Below are 10,364 nucleotides of genomic sequence, written 5' to 3'. Positions count from 1 at the left end.
GGAAAGCGCAGCAAAGGGGTCTAGGTGAACAGGACTGACTGATGCACGTAGATGTGTGTCGGCTGAGCGAGTCTTACATTCCGCACTACTCAAATTTTACGCAGCTGATTAATTTTTTAAAAGGCTATTGCATATTATGAGGCAAGAAAAAAAGCGTATACATTAAAAAAAGAGCAGGAAAGGATGCATATGCACGATTTTAACTGAGTTTTTAAATTCAGGGGACAATGACTGGGAGGCAGCCAAAACCAGCTGATGGAGGAAAAAGGCACAGAAGATGGGAAGCGGACTCAATTGCCAAATGCTGGTTTGCCATTTCCTGCATAGGGAATGTAACGCACTGCTTAAATCTATTTCTTTTGGCTTGAAGAACTTAAGTGCTTTAAGCGTGGCCTTCTATGGCAGCGACCGGTAAGTGGCTGGTGCTGAAACAAACCCAGTTAAAGTTTTTAAGTCTGACCCGTTGTGGTTAACTGATGAACAGCCTGGCCTAGAGGGACGCACAATTCCATCTCTCCTTTTAAGCTTTTTCGCCTTATGCAGGGGTAGGGGTTACTGACCTGTACCTCAAGTGTAGTGCACATGCTACAGCTTTTGCTGTAACCAACAATAAGACGCTATTAATGCAGAGAGAGGCTGCTTGATAAGGGACTTGTGGGAGGAAGCCAGTTTGCTAGGGCCAGTTAGATTTTCAGAACTGTTGTGGGATTTGGCTGCACGCAAGCTCACACACACATACTTCTTACTGGTTCTGAAGACTTGTGGGATGCTCATGTTCTTCAGTGATGGAGGGCTCTCTTTTCTGAGATATGTGGTATGTATCTTACTGAGACAGAAAGGGTCGTTACTTCTACTCTTTCAGTTCTCCATTGTATTTTAAGACAACATACTAGGGACCCAGAATAAAAAAACAAACTAAAACAAACTATAATGTGAAACTTTTTGAGAATGTATTTTAGTTATTTCAAATACATTTGCCTAATGATAAATAGTGCAAGTTGTTTCAAGTTTTTTGTTCACTCGTTTTGTAAAATTGACATTTGAGCTATGGGCTCTGTCATTTGTCAGTGCAGGCCCTTGTTAGCAAAAACATCAGGACATGCACCTGCTCTTTCAAACACATCATACCAGCGGTTTTCCAAGGGTTTCTAAGTGTTTCTAATATGAAACACAACCTGACAGGTCTCCCTTCACCTCTGTCCTGCAAGCCGGTATACTTCTTCAAATACTTGATGCCCTGCCTTTGAGTGGTAATTTACCTTGTAAAATTTCAGAATTTTTTTTTTATATACATTTTGTTCAGACTTCTAAGATAGGCACCTCTAACCTACCTTTGATGTTTAGAGGCAGTATCTTTTGCTACAAAGCAAAATATTTACCAGGAAAAAAATAATTTTTGTGTTCATAGAGGATAGTGTCTCTGGCCGTGACTCAAAATGCGGCTTTATCTTAACACAGCAACAGTCCAGAAAACTTACAAGAAAGTATGAAGTTCAAGGCAACGGGAAGATACATGAAGACATAGCACAGTAATACTGTGTCATCACTGGCCCAAGCCAAACTTCTACTGACCGTTAGCAGATGTCCTCACTATTCAGTGAGTCAGCTGAGTACTTCTACTCTGAGCATTAACGTAGAAAGGGGAAATTAGTAGGAAAGTCCATGGTTTATAGTCAGCAGAGAAGTCGGATTGTCCCATCAGGGAATGCCACTATTAAGTGTTACAAAATGATAATGTAACCTCAATTCCTAAGATGTATTAAGAATGAAGAAGCCCAGAGCAAGGTTGGTTTTAATCTTGTCATAAAATGGGAGCATAGGTTTGCACAAGTCAGTAGTGTTACTTACCATCTTTGGCCTGGCTCTTTACTTGCAGCTGTTCCTTCACAATAGAGGTTCACACCGAAAGCAGCTTCTCTTCGTGCTAAATCATTGTTCGGTTTTACAACCCACTTGGGTAGATTTTGTCAATCCATGAGTGGGACGCGGCTCAAGGGAGCTGTGTAAAGGGAATGATTCAGTAGATGGCACTCTCCTTCTGAGAGAGGATGAGCAAGTACCTCAGCCAAGGAATATGATGCAGTGAGAACTTCCTTTTATACTCTACAGAAATTGCAGTGAATGCAAACAAAGCTGTGCCTAGCTATGCAATGAAGTAACCTAACCCCTGGCAGTTTTTTCACAAATCTGGGTCTATCAAGCCCTTGCATCTGGCTTCCTCCCTGCTGAAATGACTATAGGCTGTTGCTCTTCAGCCTGAATTCCTCCTAAAATCTTGATGGTGAGTATACATACACACACACACACACACACATATTTAAAAGATATATATATATATTTAAAAGAGCTCAGTAGCAATGTAAGTCACACACATCAGACTCAGTGTTTAGAACTGTTCTGCTTCCTCAACCATTTTTTTTCTAATTCATCATTTTATTTTACTATTCTGTCAATGGTAGATCCAGTTTAAGAACTTAAGGCCTTTGATTTGGTTTTTGTTGTTATTTTGAAGCCATAAAATTTCATAGATGTGGCTTAAAAAGCAGCTACATGAATCAGTGCAAGTGAGGAGGCCTAAACTGCAGATATGGGGACAATAAAGACCTGCTACGTATCTGAGGAGCTGTCACCTTTTAAATCAAATCTGTTACTAACAAAGCAGTAATGCACAGCCATCATTTTACAGCTTTCTAAACAGTACAGTTTTTTCTTCACCCCTGAACAGAAGGGTATGAGAGTGAAACCTGTATAAAACAAAGGTTGCAATAAAAAATTACATGGGACAAATTCATAAAATGCAAATTTAGTTCAAATTTTTAAAAGTTTGGGATTCTTGAGTAATGTAAGTATATTCATTCTTTCATTTACTGCTTTTTAAGCAGTCCTTTGAGTACCTTATTTTACTGGCATACAAGTCAAATAGGACTCCATATGTTCTCAATCTCTGCCTCTCTCCTACACTCCCCCAAAATCTTTTTTCCACCAATTAAAATCACGGTGATAACAGTATTTCTAAAATTCAGAACCTGGAGCTATCATTTTCTTCCTTTAAGAGGGAAGCATTTCCTACCATAGCTCAATTAAAGCTGTTGACCCATTTTTCCCAATATTCATGTCAGAGCCTGAGGGGTTTTTGGGCCTGTTAGAATGAAAAGGCCCTAGGTGATGTATGAAAGAGGAGTATAAAGAGTGTTTGTGTACATCTCTCCTATGCCAGTCAACTTTTGAGCAATCGAAAGTTATGCACCATTGCAAACTAGATAAAGGAATTTCTATTCCAAGAAGTGGTTCAAGCAGTGGCATGCTGTGTGAGTGAAATGGCAGATGAATTTAGAGATGAATAGATACATTTTTTTATTTTCTGTTCTTAATTCAAAACAAAACAAACCTACTGTAGTGTCAGATGCTTAAGGGACTGTGCCCAAAAGCAGTATTTTCTGTCCTTTGCAAAGAAGCTACACAGCAGATAAAATGCTGGACCAGTGGAAGCTCTCTCTCGAAAGCCCCATTTAGCTACAGCATTCATCTATTATTTGGCAATTAGATTTAAAGTTCCAAATGCATTTTATACGGAATTCTAAAATAGTCTTCATACAGTAAGGTTACCAAATAGAAATCTCTTTTGCACACAAGTGAATATAAATGGTTTGGAGAGGCTTTTTATTTTTAACACTTCACAAAGGAACTGTGTTCTTTTTGCTGTGGGGAAAAAAAAAATCAGGGTGTGGGGTGTGGAGTTTCTACTGTTTGGAACATGTTTTTTAGAAAAGTAGAAGGAAAATGGTTTAACACTATTACAGCACTACTAATTTTTTCCCTTTCTACTTCTGCAGTCTTGAGCTGACATTTCATTCAATCAGATAAGGAAACATATCTAGGTCATGAAGCTAATCATAAACATGGGGTTTATGGTTGCAACCTTTACAGCAGCTGTTGTGAATTCAGAGGAGGTTGGAAGACCCACAAACCAGCCTTCTACACTGGCTTTCAAGTAGTGGTTTCAAATCAAAGAAGAACAATTTCCTGACTGAATCATCAAACAAGGTATTGGGACACCTGAGTTTTATGCCTTCAGGCAAATTATAGCCTAGTTTTCAGGTGTCATGCATTTCTTTTACCTCCCATATATTTCAAATGGAGTGACAAGAGCTCAGCACTGCTGAAACCATTTTGGGAATACATTCCTTACAGATACATTGGAAAGCTGTTTTAATGTTTATACCACATTTTTAAATGCTTAGTAAGGATATGCTACAGGAATGCAATCATTAATAACAAGTACCTCATTGAAACAATCCTGTTTTTTTCTCATCTTGGTGCAGCACAGTTCAAATCACCTTAAAAAAAACAATCTCACAACAATTAAACCTTACAGTCCTGTAGACAGGACAGAGCAAGAGGCAGAAGGTGCATGTGATGATACGTTTCTAGTGATCTGCCACCTCACTGCTTTTAGGATGGAAGCTGAAGGGTGGAAAATTATGACGAAAAGGGGAAGAGCAAGCAATGGCAGAAGCAGGACCTGACAATCACATGGGTTTCCTTCAGAATACTTCAGAAGATCTCCGCTGAAAAGATTGAGAAAACAGGAATATTAGCCTTGCTTTTGGTGATATTAAGAGGCCAGACAGAGATCAGAACTCAGTGGGCTTGCAGAGCTGGTCAAGGTAGTAACCAGAAAAATCAAAGACTTGATTCTTTGTAATGGCTTGCATTGTGTAATAGAGGTCTCATACCTTTTGTTTTATGGGTGTAGGTGGGTTTATTTGTGCTGTGTGATATTTGTGTTTAGGAAAATTATATTGTGTGTAAGAGAAGAAACAGCAGTAGCTGAATGGACCAGTGAGATTTGGGTAAGCCTGTTCATCAGTGTTTGGAGATGGGTGCAGAACACAGGGTTGATTTTCAAGCATGATTTATGTAGAAACTTAAAATCTATTAAATGACAATGAGGCTAAAACTTACTAATAAATGTATCAAATACAATAATTAAAATAAATCCACCAAATCCATGGATAAAAAAGAAGTTAATAAAAGTGATCAGCACCCATCAGACCAGTACCTACTGGTTCTCTGATAAAGGTGATCTTGTATCAAACCAGATTTTACTGGAAACCTCAAGAATATTACAAATGTCATTTTCTGTTACTTTAATTAGACCAAGGTAATTTGTAAAACTCTTTAACCAGGGGTGGGCACATGCACCAGACGGGAAAATTAAGCAAAAGGATGGAGCAAAAAGAGAACTGGTCTTTTTTGTTCTGCTACCTTTTTCTGCATGAAAACTGCAGATATTTTTTGCATCCTCCCATTACTAGCTTATCCAGCCCACTCTGCCGGATTTGCTTGACAGGAGGAAAACATAGTTCTAAATTCATTTGGCCACTGTATTTTTTTCCCCCCAGTTTTCTGTTCTTGCTGATTTTACAAAGTCTTAGTCCAGTGAGTTATGAGCTGTTTGCCACAGCCTTCGTTCTGGTCTGTGCTTCGGCACAAACCAGAAAAACCTGTTTGCATGCTTTTTTTTTTTTTTTTTTTTACCCTTGATCTTCCTCTCCCATTGGCAGCCACAGCTTGTACACATGCAGACAAGGTGGTGCCTACCTTTCATGTGGAAAGCTGCCTTACAAAAACTGGGGTTGCTTTTTCCATTATCCCAAAGCTTTTCTAGCTTGATGAAGCTTTTCATGGATGCTCCAGGAGTTAAACTCTGTTTGTTCTCCACAAAATGTGTTTAGGTCATCATTTAATTTTTCTTCAAGCAAAGGGAGGGTGTTTAAGTGTGGCTCCAGTCCAGCCTTTTAAATAGTATTTTGTAGACTCTGGGAGATCTGCAGAAACCAGCCTTGTTGTGCAATTTAGCTTTTTGGACGCAGAAGCTTGACTGCTTTACAGCAGCTGCACGAGGTGTAGCGTTAACATCTGTAAGACAGGACTAACACTGAGGCAGCAAGTTAGCGCAAAAACTGGACAAGTTGAGAAGAAGCTTTTCTTTCCATCTCCTTCCTTTTCCTCTTGCTTTGTGCTGCTGTTGGAACAAGAATGGGTCAACTGTGTGGACGATGCATGCAGCTGCTGCAGGACTTCGTGGCCTTTATTCAGAGGATGTCCTCCGACTTGGTGCATGGCATCAAGGAATGCTTAACTCTGATAAGCAAATGCTCCTGCTTAAAACAAAACAGCTGTAAAGCCAGACAGCTGTACAAGCCCATCTTGCAGCCCCACGAGAGGGTGACAGCACAGGAGTTTCTGCAGCATATTGAAACAGGTAAGAGGACTTGTTTTTTTTCTGAAGGGTTGTGAAAGAACAAGGACATTAATTTTGTGGGTTGAGAACAGATTGCTGGCTGAACTGCTCTGGCATGGCACGGAGCAGCTTGGTGATGATGTAGGAAAGGCAAGGGCTACGGAGTGTTTTCTTTGTGTATGAGACACCAAGGGTTCAAGTGGTGTAACAGTTGGATCTAGGTAGAAATGGTCAGCCACTTTCTTGCTCTGCCACCACTGTTAATACATAACTTATGTAAATATGTTTCACAGAAGTGACTCCTAGTAATTGAAGTTAATTTTTCGAAGTCAGTCACTGAGATCACAAAGCTTGGAAACAGGCTGTACCAACATTGGATGCTACATGAGTGCTGAGCTATGAGCGGGGAAGTCACGGTGTGGTCCTCGCTCAGTTGTGTACATCCATGTTGGCTGGCTGCAGAACACCTGAAGTTGCGTGAGGGGTGCTGTATGTGGAGAGGGTCAAAGTCATCCTGTGACAAGCACTGTTGGGCTCCCAGGTTTCTAAACAACTAGCCTGCCTAAGGGTTTGGGGAAAACATTTTAGACACAAGGCTTGAACACAATCATGGCATTGTGCTTGAATCAAAGTGGATCCATAACTCCTCATGTATCTCCTCAGCTTTACAGGCTACCTACCTAATACCCCTGTTTACTTGCAGTGCCCTTTCTATCCTCTCCTAGGATACAACAGTATCAATAGGAAAACTTTTTTTATTTCACTCCTGCAGTCACAGAATATAATCTTGGATGAGTGTGTTTTCTCAGTTGTCCAGCCTAAAAGCATTCCTTGTCTCAAGCTTAGGTAGGGGCCATTGCATGTTTGGTTTTGCCTTCTCACAGCTAATAGGGTATATTGCTTTAAGTTTAACAACCTTGGGCTAAAGCTACTACATGAAATTGCATAGCCTTCTACTTTCATTTGTGTGAAGGGTGTGGAACACAAATTACTATTTTACTTGCCATTTTGGGGACATAACACCATCTTGTGAGGGGGGCCTTTTTTCCTTGGCATGGCACAGTTGACGCTGTTTGAAATGATCTGTCGTGGAATAATTGCTGTGACGCTGGTTGTTGGGAACATGAGTGAATTAGCCTCAGCTGGTATTAGCTGGCATCATTACCCTGTGAATGTGGGGGGTTCTGTGCTGCTGACACGGTTTCCTAATTTCTGCACATTAAGCATTGGCTAAATCCTGAAGTCCATATCCAGGATGGGACCACATCTTTCAGCTTGATGTACAGTGGAGATCTTCCAGGGCTGAACTTTTTCTTCCAAAGGCTAGCATGTTCCTGACTGTATAAGAGACTGTCTTGGCAGTCAGTGGATTGGATGCAATGAAGGGATGGTCTGGAAAAAATGGTGACGCCAGAATGGCCCTTTGCAGCACCCACTGGTGCTTCCAGAAAAGGCTGTTTTCTTGAGAAATCCTTTCCTTTCCAAGATGGGTCTTCAAAAGGCTGTCTTGGATCCTCAGGAGCTGGGGTACAGCAGCAGGGAGCCTAGAGCTGTGACAGCAGTACACAGTGTGCTCTCAGGAAGGTTCCATTGTCTGTGGTAGGATATACATAGCACCCAGGAAGAAGAACCAAGATTAATTCTCTGACTGGCCAAATCCTGCTTCCAAGGCAGATGGTGGCAGGGAAGCCCCACAAAGAGAACCAAGACCCATCCCTCTTATTTTAGCACAGCCTGTGTATTTTATTCCAAGATGAAGCAAGCCCATCCTTAGTTCTGGACAAATTATATTAAGCAGGGAGCCAATATTTGGACAATTTGGGTGCAAAGAAAAACTTCACGGGTGATCATCTTGCTCAGCTGTTAGCTAAGGCAGCAAATGCTTGATGCTATAGGCAGGTGAAGATTTTGAGCGGCTTCTGCTTTATCACTTCCCCAAACAAAAATGCACAAGATATGTGTGATATTCAGACAGAATTAAACCACATGAAGGGATTTTTGTTTTTTCTCTAAAACCTTGTGCACACTGGATAGTCTTTCCCTTTGTGTGTATTGTTAATTATTAAACAAAATTGATCTCTATATGAAGTAGTTCTGTGAAGCCTGCTCACCTAATCCTGAAGCTAGGAGTTTGCTACTCTATCAGCAGCTTCTAATGGCTTGAGATATTGGTTGAGTTTTGCACTGATGCATGAAAGCTCACACCCCTCACATCTCTCGCATCTCTATATCCCATGAGAGGTGAAGTAGCTAGATCTTGTTTACAGAGATATTTCAGTCTTTAATGCACTGCTTTAATCTATTGTCTGAAAATATATCTTAAAATTGTGTGCTCCACCGGTCAATTTATGCTACATTACCTTTACAACAGTTTATACGATTGAGCATTGGTTCAATAGCCATTTTTTTCTTCTCTGCTGCTCCATTCCACACATTGTAAGTATATTATACTTAGAGAAGTCATGCACGACTGCTATTACTTGATGGCTATCGCTGAACATCTGGTTTATTCATAGGGGAACTATCATACTCGAGAACAGGTAGACTCATGCTAGAAATTTGAGCCTGAGGCAAGCTCATTTGCAATCCATATTGCTATTCCCTGAAATCCTTTATTGTAATACCCAGGACAGGAGACACAGTGAACTTAAAAAGCAGTGAATTAGAAATACATAATCTTTCTATAGCTCATAAACTAAGAATGCTGGTTCAGTAGATATATTTTAAGAGAGATCTTCTATGATTCAGGAGAAGATAAAGATCTTTATGGAGAACAGGAACACCTGCATTACCTTGGATAGCATAAAAGTGTCTAAAGGTTATAATTTATCTTGCTTCCACATGCTAGCTCTGTGATCTTCACAAGAGGCATTGCCAAGGACAGGTTATTCCAGATTCATTTATTGCTTCTGCTCATGGAGACATGAATAAGGAGAGATGGGCTCTGTGGCAGTGTTGCAGTACAAAAATCCTTATGTGTTTGGTTGATTGTAAATTTTAATTTCTTTTTGTAAACTAACCCTTTTCAGGTGTAACTGAGTCTGTGCTGTCATTGTGTATCTTCAGGTTTTGAAATGTCACCACTTGGAAAAGACCCTCTGGAAGCCTTGAGGACCTTAGCTTTTTCAGAAAACCCAGGTTTACAGCAGTCTGCTGCCCTCTATTACTTGCATATGAGTCAGCACAGTAAGTTATCTCAGTGCTACAGAAAATTTTCACATAATTATAAATTATTATTTCCAACTGTGAAACTTCCTTTGATTCATTAATCAAAGTTTTTCCTTTGTGCTGTGTTGTTTGCTAAGGAAAATGGAAATGCTGTCATTGCCATGTGGTCAGAGTCATTCTGGGTTTTGCTGTGAGGAGATCTCTCTCATGATTATAAAAGACTGTTATTTATGTAATTGTAATACTTCTGTAAAACTCAACAGAACCCAAAGTAGTTAAAGTCAGCGTATACTGAATCTCATGAGAGCAAGACAGTCAAAATATGGTAGAAGGAAATGGACATAGTGATTGTTTAATGTTTTATATTAATTTTTGGAAGAGGAGAAAGCTCTAGAGGCCAAATTGTAGTGTGAATTTTTGAAGGAAACATGCTTCTTTGTCCCAGCTGTTCCATGGGAGCACTTGTCTCCTGCGTTAATTTGTAAACAGTTAGGAGTCAGCCTGGGTATGCCAAATGAAATCCTAGCAAGGGCTTGGGTCCTGCAAAAAGATAGAAATACCAGCAAGAAGCAGGCTGTGATTTGTTTGTTTATCTGTTTGTTTAAAATTTAATTCAGGGATAATATTCTGGCACTTGGCTTGATAGCTTTATCCCATGTATTTTTTGCTGGATAAAAAGTGTAGATAGCCACAACACAAGGATCTGCTATGAGGTGGAATGACTTGTTTGGTAGCAAGGCATATTGCTTCCCTTCCCATGATGTTTTTGAAGTATTTGATTATTGAAAACCTTTTCAGGAAACTTGCCCTGTTTTGCTAGTAGCAAAAGAATTTAAATGAAGGGGAACACCACTCAGCTTATGTATAGTAGCACCTGAGGCTTGAGACCAACAAGATTAAAATGTGACTGCGGTGAATGATGAAACTCCTGAATATTTATTCTCATTCC

The 10,364-nt window shown here is 40.1% G+C and overlaps 1 protein-coding gene across 11 annotated transcripts in view; it reads left to right on the top strand.

The window, feature by feature from the left end:
* Positions 1 to 10,364, top strand: part of LOC308064909 (uncharacterized protein) — a 31,636-nt gene that overhangs the window by 261 nt on the left and 21,011 nt on the right. Inside the window, exons 1-4 of one of the 11 annotated variants that reach the window (XM_080390166.1) lie at positions 80 to 2,281; positions 3,928 to 4,044; positions 4,432 to 6,268; positions 9,314 to 9,433. In XM_080390166.1, coding sequence (XP_080246292.1) covers positions 6,043 to 6,268; positions 9,314 to 9,433 — 346 coding nt within the window. In that variant the 5' untranslated portion in view covers positions 80 to 2,281; positions 3,928 to 4,044; positions 4,432 to 6,042. Of the gene's footprint in view, positions 1 to 79; positions 6,269 to 9,313; positions 9,434 to 10,364 lie in introns of those variants that run through there. The other 10 variants (XM_080390157.1, XM_080390160.1, XM_080390162.1 and 7 more) reach the window with 10 other exon arrangements.

Source organism: Falco punctatus, assembly GCF_963210335.1.
Source record: "Falco punctatus genome assembly, chromosome: 5".
NCBI lineage: Eukaryota > Metazoa > Chordata > Aves > Falconiformes > Falconidae > Falco > Falco punctatus.
This window is presented reverse-complemented; position numbering and strand designations above follow the sequence as displayed.